Genomic DNA, 19,998 nt, shown 5'->3' on the forward strand with positions numbered 1-19,998 from the left:
AGCGCGTTCGATAATTGGCCACGCGTGTGTCAATCATGTGATGACGTTGACTCGGGTATCGTGGCATGCCCGTCATTTGTTCAGCATGTAACTTAAAAGCCAATAGAAAACAGCCACAAGAGTGGACGGTGCAACGCGAGATCAGCTTTCTGATCAACACACAAGTGCACATTAAAAAAAATCGAATATATTTATGTTACCCAAGATCTTGAGAATGTATACCACCACCACGGCTCGTCAAAACAAATAACAGTACAACCAACGTCTACATTAAAAAGCATGCTTTTCTTTTTATTTCTTGAATATATCCGAGTGGTGTTTTTGCTTTGCTCAGGTAGGCACACCTTGCATGCTGCTTTGCTTCAAGAGGTGAGAGATATTGCACAAGGCACTTTAAAGTCTGCCACACTCCCAGCTCAGAGGCAGCACAAAGGACATTATTCCACTGAGGCAAATTACAGACTTTTAGGCCAATGTCAACCACACAACCCTGCTACAGCTTCACCTTCAGTACATTCAAACTTTAAATAGAATCATATATTCATACACACACACACACACACACACATCAGTAAAAATCTTACCAGCTTGATATTTGTACATATCTGCTCATCTACTGACTTACTTCAATGGTCTCTTTCTAAAAAATAATAGAAATGTCCTGAAGAGAAACATTTTCATTTTTGGCAAAAAATAAATTGCCATCAAGCAGACACAATCTCACAGTAGTAGAGCATAACAGAAAGTGAATTGTGAGGGGGGGGGGGGGGGGGGGCTTCATGTCCACATAAACATTCCCCCATCATCTTATTTGACAGTCTGTAAAACATATGTCATGATTCAAGAAACCCGAACTAAATGGTCATCCTGAGGGTGTTTTCGTTGGATGCCCAATACTATAATGTTATAGACTGCCCGGCTTAATCATCATGTAATGCAGAGAGGGTAGAGGGCAGATTGGAAATGAAAGTTCTTACTCCGGAAGGAAGGCTGTGAAGTAGAGCTTAACAGGAGATACGATAATGCCAATGGAGCTATCTCAAGCCCTGCCCTCTTTTCTTGATCCTCCAATCGCAACTGTCGCTTTGAGGGACTACTCTTTCGTTACCATGTGCTGCACCTTGCCAATGTTGCTTCGAGGGGAAGCAACAGTTGTGATTGGAGGATCGAGAAAAGAGGGCAGGGCTCGATATAGGACAATTCTGTGACTTGTTAATATTTGGTTTCTGGGGTTTACCATCTTTCTTTTTTTAAGTAGTGCATTTCTGTTTTTTTTTGTGAAGGAATCACAGGGTAAAATAACACGAGCAGAACGGTGCAGCATGTGTGTTGGAGGGACAACTGTACATCATCACAGAGTGACAGAGTGGTAGCATGAGGGCGACATGGCAGACAGCAGCTGGGAGACACTTGCTGCGCTTTCAGCTTCTCCGGGACTTTGAGTGCTGGATGAGCCACTGCAGGGTGATATCTGGAAGGAAGAGAAAAGGCATATGGTGTCAAGACGCCACTCAGAAAAAAAGATAAAAAGATCAAAAAGATCAGACCAGCACATCCGGGTACTGTGGCTTTTTTCCCGACCGCACCTACTTTTGGGGAAAACAGACAAAATGGTCTTCAGCATGAAACTATACAGGGCCCAATCTTGTGCCGTTACTGATTGTTGTTGACCCGTGTTTTGTCATTTCTCCTTTCAGCCCTTTTCACTTATTGATGCGTCTCTGGTGCCTTGCACTGTATTGATCTTTTAAGTGCTCTTGGAGGACAATTTAGATTTTCTTTTTATATATAAAACTAACTGCCCCAGTTATTACTAAACAGTTAACATACATGTTTAATCTCTCCATTGCTACAGAGAGATTTCCTCTAGTTTGCACAAAGGAGGTGATAGGGATCTTTTGGACATTATTGTCCTATTCCCAGGCTACCTTGCTTGGCAAAAGTTCTTGAGACCTTGGTAATTAATCACTCAATACTAAGTCCACATCAATCTGGATTCAGAGTCAATCACAGCACAGTTTCAGCCACCACATTGATTACTAATGGTATCATTCTGGCTTGAGGTAAGAGGAAACACTGTGCTGCTCTCTTTATAGATCTGTCAAAAGCCTTTGATACAGTTGATCATCACCTGCTTTTAAAAAGGTTATCTAGTATTGGCTTGGATAGTGGTGCATGCGATTGGTTTCAGGATTATCTATCTTCTAGGCGTCAGTGTGTGAAATCCGTTCCTGCTCAATCAGAATTCTTGTCCATAACTAAAAGTGTGCAACAAGGTTGTGTCGGGTCCTGTCCTTTTCACTATTTACATTAATGGTATTGTTTCTTCTTTGAATGACTGTCATGCCCATCTGTATGTGGATGATACTATTGTGTACTGTATCCCTGACACTGTTCAGTTGGCCACTGAGAACTTGGAGCTTTCTTTTAATGTTCTCCAGGAAGCTTTTATCAATCTTAAATGAGTCCCCAATGCTAGTAAAACTAAATGTACGCTGTTCTCCAGAGCCAGAAATGTTGATTATGACAAAGTACATATCTACCGTGAGCGGTTCTAACATTGAGAGAGTCACTGTATAAATATCTTGGCTTGTGGCTCGATGAGACATTTTCATTTAATTTCCATGTGGATATTCTTGCTTCCAAGCTGCAACAGACAATTGGTTTCCTGTACAGAAATAGATCCAGCTTTCCCATGATTAGTTGAAAGAGGATTGTTGAAGCTGTTTTCTTGTACATTTTGGACTATGGTGATGTGATTTATAGGCATGCTGTGGCTTAAACTTTTAAACCTCTGGATTCAGTCTACCATTCTGCCCTCAGATTTATTACTGGTGACAGATATGATACCACTGTGTCCTTTATGAAAAGGTTGGATGGCCTTCTCTGGTTGAAAGGCATTGGTATTTGTTTATTTTTAAAGACCTTATTGGTAAACATTTACATTTACATTTAGTAATTTAGCTGACGCTTTTATCCAAAGCGACTTACAAGTTCTGTACGACAGGTCATCAGGAAGGGTACAACTCTATCAGCTGAGTAACAATGTTCATCAAAGTGTTGCGTGTTACAGTGTACCGTAGGTTAGTTTATTAGGACAAGTGCATGACAGTAAGGTTAGTTTTTTTTTTTTGGTAAACTTCCCCCTTACATAACAACACTGTTGGAATGGAATCTTGGAACCTATTCTACATGTTCAAATTCAAGTTTCAAGTTTATTTGTCACATACATTAAAAGTAGGCCTACAGTGTACAGTCAATGCAATGAGATGCACTTTGCCCTGGCACTCTCTCAGCCCTTAAAAACCTATAAATAATAACAAGCATAAATAAATAATAAATGACTCGTTGGGTCTTAAGGTGCTCCCATAGTCGAGCGGACTGTACACGGACTGGACTCTGCGGAGGTCCACTGGACTCTTTGAGCTTTCATAGTCGAGCGGATCTCCGCGGACCAATTTCCTACATGTCTCGCGCCAGTTTACACAATTTTCCCCACGCTGTTCAACTTCTGTCATGTCGTCGTCATCCGATGTCAAAATAAAGAGTATGTTATCTCCGTTTCCAATATTTCGATAATAAAACGGGCAATTTTATGTGACAAGCGTTTTGTGTGACACCAAGTCAGCGGCGCGGACGTCCGCACGTCAGAAAATAGGAGCTTCGCACTTGGACTCTGCTTTGGGTCTGCTTTGAGTACCCTTTGGGTCAGCTTTGAGCCCGCGGGAGTCTGCTCCGTGTATGGTCCGCTCGACTATGGGAGGGCCTTTAGGGTTCCTCAAGTTTGCTCTGAACTAGGAAGAACTGCTTTTTCCTTTGATGCTTCCAACACCTGGAATGCCCTCCAACTGTCTCTGAAGCTTCTTCCTTCTTTTGCTGCATTTAAAAGTATGATCTCCGACCAATGTGTCGACATGTAACTTAGCAGATTTTTTATTGTTTATTCTTATTTGTTGTGCCTATGTTTTGTAAGCTTGCCATTGCTGTAAATGAGTGTAACATCAGTGTCTTACAAGTTGAAATAAAGGTTTGAAATTAAATAAGCCAACAATGAGACTATGCATCATCTCTCATAAGCCAACAATGAGACTATGTATCAGCTCTCATAAGCCAACAATGACACTATGTGTCATCGCTCATAAGACAACAATGACACTATGTATCATTAACCACCTACTCTAACTTACCTATGTTGTCTTTCTCTTTGCATGAAATAGAGTAGCAGCAAATCTCTCTGTCTTGAATAGCCGACAGGTTCCTATGGAGTGAAGTAAAGGGATAAATCAATTAAATATAAAGAGTTTGTGAGCCCTTCAAATGAGCAACCTTGTACCCCTGACTCATTTAATGCATACAATCTACAGCAGTGGTTCAAAGACCCCCACATGTATAATACCTTAATAAGTCATGGACACCATATGAGAAGATTTCTGTGGTTAAATATGATCTAGTCATATTTTCTAGTCTAATTTCACAACTGTCTGTATGCTGTAGGTGGGGAGATAAGAGGAGAGAGCAACCTATGATCAGAATAGTCCTTGTACATTCTATCATAGTGCTAACTTCTAGTGAATAACATATTAATAACATTACTAGTTACAACATTAATAACATATTAGTGAAATCAAACTATTCCCCATTTTGCTGGGGACCCCCTGGAACCCCCTCAAGGACCCCTGGGAGTCCACAGACCCGACTTTGAGAAACACTGATCTACAATATGGGATGAGCATAAGCATTAGCACACATCTCCACTGGCCAGCAGAGGGCACCGATTCCTCTTGATAGATGAAAACTAATTCCAACCACAATACAGTAGAGTAGAACCATGCACACCAAGTCACACACACATCACATACAGTATACAAACCAAGTCACACACACAGTATACACACCAAGTCATACACACAGTATACAAACACGCAGTATACAAACCAAGTCACACACATCACAGTATACAAACCAAGTCACACACATCAGATACAGTACTGTATGCACACCAAGTCACACACATGCCACAGTACACAGTATACACACTAGGGATGGGTACCTTTCACATTTGAACCGATACGGTACCGGTACCTGTGAATCGATACCGGTACCCAACGGTACCTTTTTTCGGTACTTTAGTCTCAAGAAATTTTATTTACCTATCTCAGCCGTGAAAAAAAATCCAAACTTCAAATAACTACAATTTCGACCGTTTTCGGCTTGCCATTGCTCCGACTGCTTTGTTGTTGAATCAAGTCAAATCCTAGGTAAGCGTATATTGTGCGTGTGAACGTTGACATGAAAAAAAAAAAAGTAAAAAAAAATATATATATATTTTTTTCCGGTATCTCACTTGAATCGATACTCGGTAGTACCGACGTGTTTCGGTTCGGTACCTCAAAAGTACAGAATTCGGTACCCATCCCTAATACACACCAAGTCACACACGTCACATACAGTATACATACCAAGTCACACACAGTATACACACCAAGTCACACACACGTCACATACAGTATACAACTGTACAAGCAAAACTGTACATTGGAATATTGACAAGACCATACATGGTAATTTTCTGTACATTGGAGAGGGTTGTGTTAGGACATTTACAGGGGCCAGTTTCGAATTGCAGTAGGTGTTTTTTTAGAGTGTTTTTGAAAGTGGGTAGTGATTCACATTCCTTTACAGCTTTGGGTAGGGCGTTCCACATTGATGTGGCATAATTGCAAAACGTGTTTAGTCCCTTTTTTGAGCCGAATCTGGGTTTAACATGATTTGTGGAGCTCCCTCTGGTGTTGTGATCGTGGTATTCACTGACCTTTGGGAAGTATTTTGACATGTACATGGGTACCTTGGTCGTGTAGTGTATCTTGTAGACCAGGCCCATTGCAAGTTGCTGTACTCTGTCGTCTACTCTAAGCCATCCTAGGTTGTCAAAGTGGGCAGGGGTGAGGTGGGTTCTAGGAGTAAGGTCAAGCAGTAGTCTGACCAGTTTGTTTTGAGACATCACATATAGTATACACACCATCCTTCATACTTACATTTTTTCAATGAGCTGCTTCTCATCTAGAGCACTGGGGAGATCTCTTTTGTTACCAAGTACCAACACCTGAAAATGAACAATAATTTACAACTCAAGTTTTCAGAATACATTTTTTTTTTAAACATTATTACTGCTGCTGCAGCAGATCATCACGGGTATAAATCATAAAGAAAGGGGGGGAAGGGTTATTACTAAGGGTATAAATCACAAAGAAAGGGGGAAAGAGAGTATTACTAATGGTATAAATCACAAAGAAAGGGAGGAAGAGGGTTTTACTAATGTCAAAAATCTCCAGTTAATATGGATTGTCAAGCTGATTTAGGGAGCAACACTTACAGGAATTCCTTGCAACTGAGGTTTGTCTAATAAATTATGAAGCTCGTTTCTGGAGGCCTCCACTTTTTCTCGATCCGCTGCATCGACCATGTATCTGAAGAAGGAGCAACATGACAAACACTCATCCAAAGTAGCGGTTGGCGTTTTGCACACATTTACAGCATATTTAGTTCAATGATCTATGGTTGTTATCCATTAAAAAAATAAGCATACTGGTGTAATTTTTACTTTTCACCTTTATGACTTCAACTAATGTTGTCATCGGTGTATAGAGTGTGTGTTTTCACACAGCCATTGATGTTGAGAAAGGGTGTAAAAATACTCAAGTCTTGAAAGTTGCTAGGCATAGATTAGATTAGATTTAAATGTATTGTCATTATACAGCACAAGTACAGTACAACGAAAAGAGGTTTGGCATCCAATCAAAGTACAAATGTAACAGTAAAGTGCAATAGTAATGTACAATGTACAGGTAATTCAGCCATAAAATAACGTTACTGTATTACTCTACTACAAGCCGTTCAAATCTGCACGTCAACTTCCACATTCAGTTTCTGGGTGCGCTTGTTATTAACTCCAGGGTGCTCCCAATTGATGTTGTGTAGATTTGGAACAGCTTGTTGTAGAGTACTACGTTTAGTACGTTAACATTAGAGAAAAAAAATTGATTTTCACGTGCGTGAATTACCTATGCCTAGCGAACTTTCAAGTCTCCTTTAACCACCCATTTTCAACAAGCAATGGCAGTGTGAACGACATTCAGTAAGTTAAGGAGAGATCTGATGAAACACACAGCACATACATCTATGGACACAAAATGTATTAAAGACAGAGACATTCTCTGGTAAATTACACCAGTGTGGTAGAGACATCCGGTGGGGTCAGGAATCAAGATACTTACACAATAGCGTTGACTCCCCGACAGTAGCGCTCCCACATGCTCCTGAACCGCGGCTGCCCTCCTATATCCCAGATCTACGGAAAGAGAGGCGTGACATCACCGGCTGACCAAATACCGCCATCTTCCCCGTCACATCACAGTGATATACGGCAGTGATACACAGGAACCACCAATCATGCCCATGAAAACCTCTACGTTTTTCAAGTGATGCCTGAATTTCCCCAAGGGGATCAATAAAGGAATATCTTATCTTATCTTATCTTAAGTGTAATATCATGATGATTCAGTGTTAAGAAATGTGGGCAGAGGGGCGTAAACTCAGGAAATGGCACGGTTACAAGGACCACTTTGATTCAGAGGTGTTTGTTTGGTGCTCCGAAACAAATTTATTAATTATCTTTTACAAAAGAGTACAGAAATGGATGATGGGAGGGCGGCCGGGTAGCGCAGCGGACCAAGCGTCTGTCTACCACCGCAGAGACAGTGGGATCGAATCCAACTGCCAGCGGTACCTCCGGCTTGGTCGGTCGTCCATACTGACACAATTGGCAGTGTCAGCGGGTGGAAAGCCGGTGGGGTGGGTCCTGGTCGTTGTAAACAGCGACTCCTACAGGTCGGTCAGGGCGCCTGCACAGCGAGGGAGGGAACTGGGCAGGGTAGTGTGATCTTCCCACGCATTACACCTCCCCAGTGAGAGACCTCGCTGTCAGGTGAAAAGAAGCGGCTGGCTGTCTCCACAATGTGTCGGAGGAAGCATGTGATAGACTTCAGGGCTCCCTAGACCGGCAAGTGGGGGGCAAATGCACACAACGACCAGGAAGGGGAGGGGGGAATTGGCATAACGACAAAAAAATTGGGATGGGAGAAAAATACAGAAAAAAGGGATGAGAAAAAGTAGATAAAAAAAGATTGATGATGGGGAGGCACCGATGCCACACTACAGATCCCGATTTCCAGGACTAACATTTCTGATTATTAACTGAGCATTACATTTAGTAATTTACAGGGTTCCCACAGACATTGCAAAAATGTAATTCAATGACTTTCAAGTACTTTTCCAAGAATTAATTTTTTTAGTCAAGCACTTTAAGGACTTCAAGGACCTTGTGCGAAGCCTGCATTTAGCTGATGCTTTTATCCAAAGCAACTAACAAATTGTGCACGAGTCAGCAGGAGGGAACAGCTGGAGGCTAAGGGTCAGTGGTATTGTTCGTCTAGCAGCATAAAACTTGAGTGCCACACTCTAGTGCATACAGTATAAATTAATGAATTTTTATTCACACACATGATATATTACATATACATATCTTCATGGTGAGAACATCATCATAAACATATTAGCATAGCAGTATAGGCCTAGTACATAGTAGATAGTAGTATAGACATAGTAAATTTCTTTATTTTAAATCAGATACCGATTGAAGAAATGTGTTTTTAGTCATCTGTCATGAAACATTCCGACATTCCGTCATCTAGTCATCAGCCAACGCGGGATGACGGTATGGTATCGGTGCATCGCTAATGGGGAACATCTGATCCCTTGTGTTGGTTCCTCTTCAGCTACTTGGAAAACAGACTTAACGACCATGTGAGATCTAAAGAAGGAACTGAGTGAGCATCTCTACCTTTATGGTGACGTTTCCTTTGGTGACCTTCCTCATATTGAAGCCCACCGTAGGGATCATGTCTTCGCTGAACTGCCCCGACTGAAACGGAAGACAAAAGACAATTAGAGAAGCTACTTCTTCTGAGGGAAACCATGGGCTGAGGCTGAGAAGGAAGGAGTGAGTGAGTGAGTGAGTGAGTGAGTGAGTGAGTGAGTGAGTGAGTGAGTGAGTGAGTGAGTGAGTGAGTGAGTGAGTGAGTGAGTGAGTGAGTGAGTGAGTGAGTGAGTGAGTGAGTGAGTGAGTGAGTGAGTGAGTGAGTGAGTGAGTGAGTGAGTGAGTGAGTGAGTGAGTGAGTGAGTGAGTGAGTGAGTGAGTGAGTGAGTGAGTGAGTGAGTGAGTGAGTGAGTGAGTGAGTGAGTGAGTGAGTGAGTGAGTGAGTGAGTGAGTGAGTGAGTGAGTGAGTGAGTGAGTGAGTGAGTGAGTGAGTGAGTGAGTGAGTGAGTGAGTGAGTGAGTGAGTGAGTGAGTGAGTGAGTGAGTGAGTGAGTGAGTGAGTGAGTGAGTGAGTGAGTGAGTGAGTGAGTGAGTGAGTGAGTGAGTGAGTGAGTGAGTGAGTGAGTGAGTGAGTGAGTGAGTGAGTGAGTGAGTGAGTGAGTGAGTGAGTGAGTGAGTGAGTGAGTGAGTGAGTGAGTGAGTGAGTGAGTGAGTGAGTGAGTGAGTGAGTGAGTGAGTGAGTGAGTGAGTGAGTGAGTGAGTGAGTGAGTGAGTGAGTGAGTGAGTGAGTGAGTGAGTGAGTCTTTGACTGTCATGGTTCTTCCCAAAACCTGGATGTGGGGAACAGTGGTGCTTTGCCACGTTGCGAGTTTTCCTTGTAGTTGTGAGTCAATCTTGAATTGGTCACTTCAAGTAAAAGGGTATCATGATTCATTTCACATCATCATCAATGACATCCCGGCAGCACCATCTCATCACAACGTCCTGGGCAGAACAATGTGTGTGTGTATGTGTGTATCTGCGATGAATATATAACAAATACAGTAAATACTAAATGAATACAAAAAAATCACACTAGAATATTTGTATATAAATAGAGTATATTCTTAATTTCTCTGTTTATATAATACAGTATTGAATTATTGATGTTGATATTTTACATTATTCATAAACCACTGTAAAAGTATAGATAACAGTATCTAAATGCCTTCACATAGAACAAGCTATAATTAAAAGAACAAGCTATAATTAAAAGGTGGTAAGATTCAAGAGTTTATTCATCACATACATACCAGGGCATACAGTGAAATGCGGTTGGCCATGCCCGCTACGATTGTGCGATAAAACAATAGTAATAGTAGTAAAAATAATAACTAGAATAGACATGGTAATAAATTGCTTAAAGGCACTGGATCCTATGTACACTCCTATACAATGTGCAGTTGTTCTTCTATGTCCCTAATGCTATACTTGCTTTGATTGATTGATTGAAAACTTTATTAACAGATTGCAGAATGGGTACAATACAGTACAGCTCAATACACACAATTGTTAAGGGGATGCAGACCAGAGAAAGACTTTCGTCTTGTTTACATCAGGGTCCCCCATTTTCAATTCATCAGGACATATATGACATACATGACATACAGATAGTCAGTACTGCTACATCTATACATTTATGACATACCAGATTTGCAAATACAGTACTGTTTGTGATACAGAAGGAGTCAGGAAAAGGGAGTATATACATTTGACGTAGAAACTGTACATTGGAGGAGGTTGGGTGGGGGGGGTTGGGTACACTGGGATATTGACAACCATACTGGGTAATCTACATTGGAGGTGGTTGGGGGGGGGGGGGGCACACTGTATATACAAGCAAAACTGTACATTGAGGGGGGGGGGGGGAGACACTGTACAAACAAACAAAATTGTACATTGGACTATTGACAAAACCATACTAGGTAAATGACTGTACATTGGAGGGGGTTGGGTTAGGATATTTACAGGGGCCAGTGTTGAATTGCAGTCTCCCGTAGGTGTCCCTTGAGAGAGGTTTTGAAAGTGGGTAGTGATCCACATTCCTTTACAGCTTTGGGTAGGGCGTTCCACATTGATGTGGCATAATTGCGAAACGTGTTTAGTCCCTTATTTGAGCCGAATCTGGGTTTAACATGATTTGTGGAGCTCCCTCTGGTGTTGTGATCGTGGTATTCACTGACCTTTGGGAAGTATTTTGACATGTACATGGGTACCTTGGTCGTGTAGTGTATCTTGTAGACCAGGCCCATTGCAAGTTGCTGTACTCTGTCGTCTACTCTAAGCCATCCTAGGTTGTCAAAGTGGGCAGGGGTGAGGTGGGTTCTAGGAGTAAGGTCAAGCAGTAGTCTGACCAGTTTGTTTTGAGATGTTTGTAATTTTGTTTTTAGCGCCTTTGAGGTGCTTTGGTACCATGAGGTGCAAGCATAGTCGTAGTACCCCTGAATGAGTGCTCCTGCCAGAGTCTTCAGGGTATTCTTGTTTACCAGAGAGGAGATCCGGTACAAGAATCGAGTTCGTTGGTTGACTTTTTTTATTACATTGGATGCCATTTTGTCACAGGAGAGATTAGCCTCTAGGATGGAACCCAGGTAGGTAATTTCATCTTTCCTTGTGACAATATTGTCACCCACTGTAACTGAGAAGCCGTCGGTCTTGCTGAGTTTGTTATTTGAACCGAAGAGAATGGACTCTGTTTTGCCCATGTGTAATGATAGTTTGTTATCAGCGAGCCATATGCAGATTCTGCCTAGTTCCGAGCTGAGGGTTTTTTCAACCTGTAACTTGTTCTTGTCAGAGACCAGCAGGGCTGAGTCGTCCGCAAACAGGAACAAGTTGCAGTCACAAGCTGACGACATGTCATTTGCATAAATTAGGAACAGTAGCGGTCCTAGTATGCTTCCTTGTGGAACACCACAGCTCACTGTGAGGGGGGGGGGATAGGGTACCGTTTACCTCCACCATCTGTTCCCTCCCCTCAAGGTAGGATTGCATCCAGCTCACTGATAGACTATCAAAACCAATTGCTTTTAGCTTGTCAATCAGAATGGAGTGATTGACCGTGTCAAAGGCCTTTTGTAGGTCCAGCATGACCATGCCGCAGTATTTGCCTGCGTCCACCTCTTGTTTGATGTGGTCATTCAAATAGAGAAGGCATGTGTCAGTGGAGTGGGATGTTCTGAAGCCAGATTGGAATTCGTAGATTAGATTTTTTTCCGCTAGGTACTTTTCGACCTGTTCGTAGACTATTTTTTCCATGACTTTCGAGATGGAGGTGAGAATAGAAACAGGGCGGTAGTTGCCTGGGTCTAATTTGCTGCCCTTTTTGTGCAGAGGGGTCACCCTCGCAATTTTGAAGTCCTTGGGGAAGTGTCCCTGTTTTATGGAGAGGTTTATTATGTGTGTGATGATTGGGGTGATGGTGGCTGCTGAGTCTCTGAGGAATTTGGAAGGGATGTTGTCGTGGCCAGTGGCCTTGTTAGGTTGGAGGGCGCTCAGTTTATTGAGTACCTCATCTGTTGTTACCATTTCCAGCTTGAAGTCGTCCTTGCGGACCCCTAGGTTTTTGTAGTAAGCTACTATGTGTTCTACCCCATAAAGCCCTGAGTGGGAGGGTAGTTTGTTTACCAGTGTTGTGGCTATGTTTGTGAAGAAAATGTTTAAGTAATTGGCTACATCCAGCTTGTCTGTGATGAGCGTGTTGTCCGTTTTTATGTTTATGTTTGAGAATCTGGTTTTAAGTTTTTTACTGCATCCTAGTTGATTATTGAGTAATTTCCAAAGTTCACGTGGTTTGTTTTTGTTTTCCTCAGTTTTGCTGTTACTAACTAGTATGCAACAATCACAAGTTATTTTCTTAAAGTGTCCTTTTTCCTTCCTTTAAAGTGACCTTTTCTTGTGTGTTTAAAGGGACCTATGGTGCGTTTGTGTGTGTTCGAGTGCAGAATGTTGTGTATGCGTGTGTATTCATGTGTGCTTGTGTGTGGAGAGATCAGTGGTACAGGCCTAGTCAACATGTTACGTATGGTTTTCAGTCTTGATACAAATCTGATAAAATACAGAACTTTGTATGAAAGTCAATCATCTTATTGAGAAAGAAAACATTCCAGTATTAAAACATGACCACTTTAGATCAAAGCTCAACGTTGTTCCTGTTCCTCCTTCTCCTGGGCCCTGACAGTAATTTGCGGAGGGGAGAGCTTTTGTCTGGCACACATGTCTCACAGCACATGACTTGGTGGAGTCACCTGACCAGAGCTAAGTGGAAGTGAGTGCAGAGGTCTTATGACTGGAAGCCATGCCAAAGATGCTGCGCCAATGTTTTATGAGTGATGGAACAGTTCCCGTCTCCTTAAGTGGGCGGGACTTTTTCCACACCGTTAACACGGCGATGTCGCTGGACGAGCCTCGAGGGAACTTGTCTTGCGCTGGATCTACAGGTCTGACAAGTGTCGATTTGGTCCAATATTTACCTTGATTTTTATGATAACGTGAAAAGGAAATAGCCACGTTCAGGTCAAAACCTCCACATCTCACATTGGAAACTGTGCCTTAAGTGTGTCTAGTCTAGCGGGGCAGTAAACCGGCCAAAGCCCTGCCTTGTGCGAAACTCACGTGACAGAATTGAGAATGACTTGGTTAGCATGAGGTCTCTGGCCACACCCACTACAAACCATTCACTCCCTCAAAAATGTCAAGATCCCTCTACAGTATGTCACTGTATAAAACATTGAGTAGGTCCAGGACTATACACTCTCACAAAATACATTTGCAATTGACCTAACTCAAGCCCCGCCCTCTTTTCTTGATCCTCCAATAACTGTGATTGGAGGATCATTAAAAAAATTACATTTAAAAAGGGGGAAAAGGGTAGCTCCAGTAGCTCACCACGTACCGCGAGTGCTATTTCAGCGCCGTGGACAACCGCGCTCGCGCGGATCTGGGGCTGGGGCTGAGCGCGTTCGAATCCCGGACGGCAGCCGTGCCTTTCCCAGAGTGTCTTTCCCCCCCATCTGAACCCTTTCAGCCTGCTTCTGTCGGTCGAACTTGACCAAGTATGAATGCGAAGAAAAAGCGATAAACGCTAAAAGAACCAGGTGACTGGTCAAAGTTTAAAAAAAAAAAAAAAGGGGGGGAAAAGGGCTGCGGTTTGAGACAATTCAGTTCAATATGGCTAATCTTGCCTGCGGGATAACTGTTCTTTTGAAGAGTTACATTTCACTTTCAAATACATTGTCCAGCTTTCAATTTGATTTCATAGAGATGGTCCCAACCAGAAGGAAACATGATTTCCTCAGACTAAATCTAATTTGAGGAATATGTGTCATAGCAACGCAGCAAGACATTGCACAAAAAGAAATGGCTTGCCAAATTCAGCTTGTATTAAAAAAATAAAAAGGATATAACAAGGCTTGAGTCACAAGGTAAGGTTCTAGTTCCTCATTATATTTTCATTCCATCTGATAAACTGGGGTTGTTCCACATATTTCCAGGTTAAGACAAATTCATGTTGGTAGGCTAGTTGGCAGCAGGTTAGTTTGTGTGTGTTCTTCTAGCTGGAAATAATGTAACAGAGCCTAATCCAACTGTCTGGACTAGAGAACCAACAATACTACCTGAGTAGAGTTGTGGTTTTCAACCGCTGGCGGGTGGCCAGGGCTTCCATAAGCCACCAGCATCAGGCTTACCTCAGTAGAATGAATGTGTGAGTGTTCTGGGTTGCAACACACAACAGAGCCAATATTTGCTGTACAAGTCAACAACCCTAGGGACAGGGTAAATGGACTGCATGTATAGTGCTTTACAACTTATGCCTCACATTCACACACCGACGGTGGAGGCAACCATGCAAGGTGCCAAACTGCTCATCGGGAGCAGTTAGCAGGGGTTAAGTGTCTTGCTCAAGGACACTTCGACATGCTGCAGGGCGGAGGAGGAATCGAACCGGGAACCTTCCGATTACCGTTCTACCTCCTGAGCCACTGTCGCCCAGGGTGGCATGCTACAGAATATGGGTGGCATTGACAACAGGGGAGGGAGCCATCACAGGTCTTATCACTGTCTCTCATTGATAGCTTGTCATCTAGCCCCCCCCCCCTTCTTACCTGATCAGTAAATTAATTAGTCAATTAGATCTGAGTCAACCAAGACTCTACTATTAGTCCATTAGGTTCGTTTTTCTTTTTCTTTTTACTTTTATTCTATGAAATTAAATTCCAGTTATACTGTTACTGTATACCTGAAAATGATAAGCACACCTTTGGTAAGCACAAGCGATTTCTTGTGGGAAACACAATTTTACAGATTTGTCGAGTAAATCAACTCACTACTAAATCAATTTACCTAATCGATCAGTCGACAAAGTCCTAAGACCATTAGCCAACAAATAATAATGTCTTTATTCAAAGACGGCCCTACTGTGTCATTGCACCACATTTTACCAGTGCAAGGATGTTGTGTGATGCAGGATGCAATCTTGTGCAACATTGAACTGAAATGTGATAATCTACCACCAAGGCCCTGCAGTGTGAACGATTGAGACTGTAGCTGATATGAACATGACTCCTGCAGCCACCAATAGGGGTGATGTGCAAGTAGAATTTTGTGTAACTTTGTGTGAGAAGAATGCCAAGACAGAATTGTGTTTCAACAAGCAAAAGATAAGCATGAACAGCTAATGATGCTATACAGCCGCCTAGATTAGAGATGTGAAGGGTGTCTCTGGCCAGTGAGGCTTTCACTCAGCATGTAGCTACTAGCTAGCAAGAGTGCAGTTGAGGCGGCAGTAGACTGAATGATTGTTAAGAGAATGTGTTACTTAGGAACACCAGCTGGAATTCCAAGACTGACTACTCACTCTAGACATTCTAAATAGCTACTGCCAGTGCCAATGATGTGTCCTTGGGACTTGGAGGGGGAAATCCACATAATACATACTGTATACTCACTTTAGTATAGTAACTTTTTATCCACCAGCAGCAGTGGCTGTTTAATCCTAGCATTCAATAGCTACTTCTAACTATTTCACCTGATAAACAGGTACAAATTAGCCTATCCCCAAGCCTTTGATTATTTAGCCTACCTGTCAAAGACACACGCGTTCACACACCTAATCCAATACTGAGCAGTGAATGAATGAGATCAACACAACTGACTCACTAAAGTCTTGAGCTCTCACATGCTCTTGCTTGTATTTGCTTGTCTAACAACTAGGCCTGTACATGATGGAAACACATCACTGTCATCACACAGTTTAGGTGATTATCGTGTTTTACTTTGTGGGTTAAGAAGACCTATAAAATAGAACTCTTCGCTCAAAGCCACTAGGGCACATACAACGCAACCAAAAACCCATTGCATTAGCATAGTATATCCTAAATACTAAATCAGGTTATTTTTCTTCATTCCTAAAAAGTTGTGGTACAAGGTTTCTGCACAACAGTAAAGTATGCATGTTACACCAGATCTCCTATAAGTACCTGCTAGCATGGCCAGTGGGAGATTAACCTAACACCCACAGTCTAAATTTACAGCATTTGACCGGTGGCTGCTGTTCATTTCCCACCCAGATCTACTATACTAACTCTCTCCCAGTGACACAAGTGAGCCAAGACTAATGATGGCGCTATCAAAAGAGTGGGGGGGACCCTGATGTAAACAAGACGAAAGTCTTTCTCTAGTCTGCATCCCCTTAACAATTGTATGTATTGAGCTGTACTGTACCCATTCTGCAATCTGTTAATAAAGTTTTCAATCAGTCAATCAATACCAGGGTGACTCCATAGGGGACAAGTAAGCATTTCATCTTCTGGTTCGTCACTATTAGCACTACAGGTCTCAAATAAAAATATATAGTGATTTTGGATGTTGTATTTAAGCTCAAACATACATACAATGAGTTTACAAAGTACCTATTCTCATTGTAAATAGAAGAGCCCCGGATCTTCTGTCTTTAATGACTATGTATTGTTGTTTTAGGGTGGATTCACGTTTGATTGATTTGAAAACTGTACAGAATGGGTCAATATAGTACTCAATACACACAATTGTTAAGGGGATGGAGACCAGAGAAAGACTTTCGTCTTGTTTACATCAGGGTCCCCCATTTTCAATTCATCATAACATAATATGACACACACGACATACAGATAGACCGTACTGCTACATCTATACATTTATGACATACCAGATTTGCAAATACAGTACTGTTTGTGATACAAAAAGAGTCTAAAAAAGAGAGTATATACATTTGACGTAGAAACTGTACATTGTACGTCACCTCTAAGCTTCTAGCTACAAGGGACCTGTTCAGTGGCCAGCAGTGTGGTTGTTGGGCTGAGCAGCCCATCCTCCCTCAACGAATCTATTTGTTCAATTAACGTTATATTGTTAAAGTCGAGAAGGTCTGAGCCACCAGCGATGAGATGGCAAAGTATGCTAGCTTTAGCTTTGCCAGGCTAGCACGTTATTAGCCAACAAATATGATGGAAACTAACGCTTAACATTAGAAGGGTAACTTAGCTTAGCTAACATAGCTACCTTGGCAGCTAACGCCGGTACATTTGTTGACACAATATTTATTATACACAACTGTCAGGTGTGCTTTGCTGGGTCCTGGGAAGACAAAAAGCATGCTGCTCAGCCTGGACAGTTTGGTAACGTTAGCTACGCGTTAGCTTTCTAACGTTATCCTAGCTAGGTAAGCTGACGTTAGCTATAGCATCCGAAAACTTACTGCGATCACGTTAACAAATGTTGTTTTCCCCGAGTACTGAAGACCGACTAGCGTCAGTTCCATCTCTTCTTTCCAAAACAGAGCCTTGAACCAGTCCAAAAGCCGGTTTATGAGTGCCAGCATCTTTGAAATTGTGATGGGGTCCCACTCAACTTCGCAGTGACAGTTATCTGTGTTTGTGTTGTGGCGTTTTCCACCTAGGAAGTGCGTTGGAGCCAGCAGCTGTCATGTGACCAGTATGCCAGAAATGTGTCCGACAACGCCCCGTGTGGATAATGACCAGGTTGCATCCAGGTTGATTGATTGATTGATTGAAAACTTTATTAACAGATTGCAGAATGGGTACAATAAAGTACAGCTCAATACACACAATTGTTAAGGGGATGCAGACCAGAGAAATACTTTCGTCTTGTTTACATCAGGGTCCCCCATTTTCAATTCATCATAACATATCATACACGACACGGATAGACAGTACTGCTACATCTATACATTTATGACATACCAGATTTGCAAATACAGTACTGTTTGTGATACAAAAAGAGTCTAAAAAAGAGAGTATATACATTTGACGTAGAAACTGTACATTGGAGGAGGTTGGGTAGGAGGGGGGGGGGGGTGGGACTGTACATTGGAGGTGGTTGGGTGTGTGTGTGTGGGGGGGGGGGGGGGGGGTTGGGTAGGCGGGGTGGGGGAAACTGTACATTGGAATATCGACGAAACCATACTTGGTTCTAAGAAGAGGGTCTCATGTATTCTTGGGTTAGGTCATTTACTGTACATTGGAGGGGGTTGGGTTAGGACATTTACAGTTGCTGCTTTTTCATTCCCTCTACTCCACTCAAACACACACACAGTGACGCACGCACACATTTTTATATTGTTTCCGAATTATTCACACACAAGTTGAAAAAACACAGCAAAGTTTATTGAAATGAAAGTATACAGATCTAGCCACTGTTAATGTGCCATTTTATAGACACATTTCAAGCACTTGTAATATTCATCACAAATCCCTTTTCATATTGCTCAGACTAGTCAGAGCATCAGCTGGCTGGGAGAGCATGGGGATACCTTTAATGCACGAGGTATATGGTATATAATATGTCATATGGTGACGACTATCTTACTCTCATTTTCTTTCTACAAGACAATTGGTTGAATCTCCTGTGATTGCATAGGCTGGTCAGCAGGTCTCTAACAAATCTGTTTCTACCACAGTCTCCTTGCCATGCCCACGCCTGTGGCTACAAGGTGTCTGGGGAATTAGTGTGTTATTTCTGCTGCAGCAAAAATATGTAAACTGTAGGCCTGTAGGAGATTCCACAGACTGACTGGCCTGACTTTTTCATAACCTTTTGACACCCATTGAAAATTCATAAATAATTTATTTTGCATTATATCACACTATTAAGGTCTGAAAATGTATGCAGTAGAGATTTAGATCCTTCAGTAATGCCAGTAAACTTTTCTTTAGCTTAAAAAACAAACTAAACTAAAAAAGAACGAACACATACAACTGAAACAATGAAACATTCATTTCTTTTTTAGCTTGTTCCATTAACACACATCAACAACAACCAATTATTGTTGATATAATTAATTCCACGATAAAAGAAGAGAAAAGAACAAGAGAGATATTTCCCATTTTGTGCCGATTCGTTACTGCCATAGGCTTTCAGTATATGGGAAAATGTCAACCCCTCAAAACCTATAAAGAATATTTGATGAATGCCATACCAAAGATAGTGTATATGGGGAAGTGGTGGCTCTTCACCATAGGCTGTATTATGGCACAATTTAGCATGACATTTTCATCAATCTGGTATTTTTTCTAGGTGTTTACAGTATACTTTCAGATACACACAAAGCACAAGGCAGAGATGAAGGAGCACAAAATCGTTGTTGTCTTCAGTAACTGTATAAGTACTGCTAGGAGTAAGACATGAAATGAATGATTCCAACTACAATTTACCATATTCACACGGCTGCCATTTTGCTCTTAGTCATGCTCAGGTTGAGCTATCTTTCCACCCTGTTGGGAACTGGGTAGAAAGAAATCCCAACCTGAGCATGACATAAGAACAAAATGGCCACTGTGTGAATATGGTTTTGATTGATTGATTGAAAACTTTATTAACAGATTGCAGAATGGGTACAATACAGTACAGCTCAATACACACAATTGTTAAGGGGATGCAGACCAGAGAAAGACTTTCGTCTTGTTTACATCAGGGTCCCCCATTTTCAATTCATCAGGACATATATGACATACATGACATACAGATAGTCAGTACTGCTACATCTATACATTTATGACATACCAGATTTGCAAATACAGTACTGTTTGT

At 41.9% G+C, this 19,998-nt stretch overlaps 1 protein-coding gene across 1 annotated transcript; it reads right to left on the reverse strand.

Annotated features, from left to right (window-relative positions):
- Nucleotides 1–266: 266 nt before the first annotated feature.
- arl8ba (ADP-ribosylation factor-like 8Ba) lies at nt 267–17,830 on the reverse strand. The gene is made up of 7 exons (XM_084316995.1): nt 17,648–17,830; nt 8,900–8,980; nt 7,275–7,348; nt 6,374–6,467; nt 6,036–6,103; nt 4,188–4,258; nt 267–1,471 (listed from the first exon to the last, which is right to left on the reverse strand). The coding sequence occupies exons 1-7, from the start codon at nt 17,768–17,770 to the stop codon at nt 1,422–1,424; spliced, it is 561 nt and encodes a 186-aa protein (XP_084173121.1). The 5' UTR covers nt 17,771–17,830; the 3' UTR covers nt 267–1,421.
- Between the last annotated feature and the right edge of the window lie 2,168 nt (nt 17,831–19,998).

The sequence above is a fragment of the Notolepis coatsorum genome, assembly GCF_963971535.1.
Source record: "Notolepis coatsorum genome assembly, chromosome: 6".
In the NCBI taxonomy this organism is placed as follows: Eukaryota; Metazoa; Chordata; class Actinopteri; order Aulopiformes; family Paralepididae; genus Notolepis; species Notolepis coatsorum.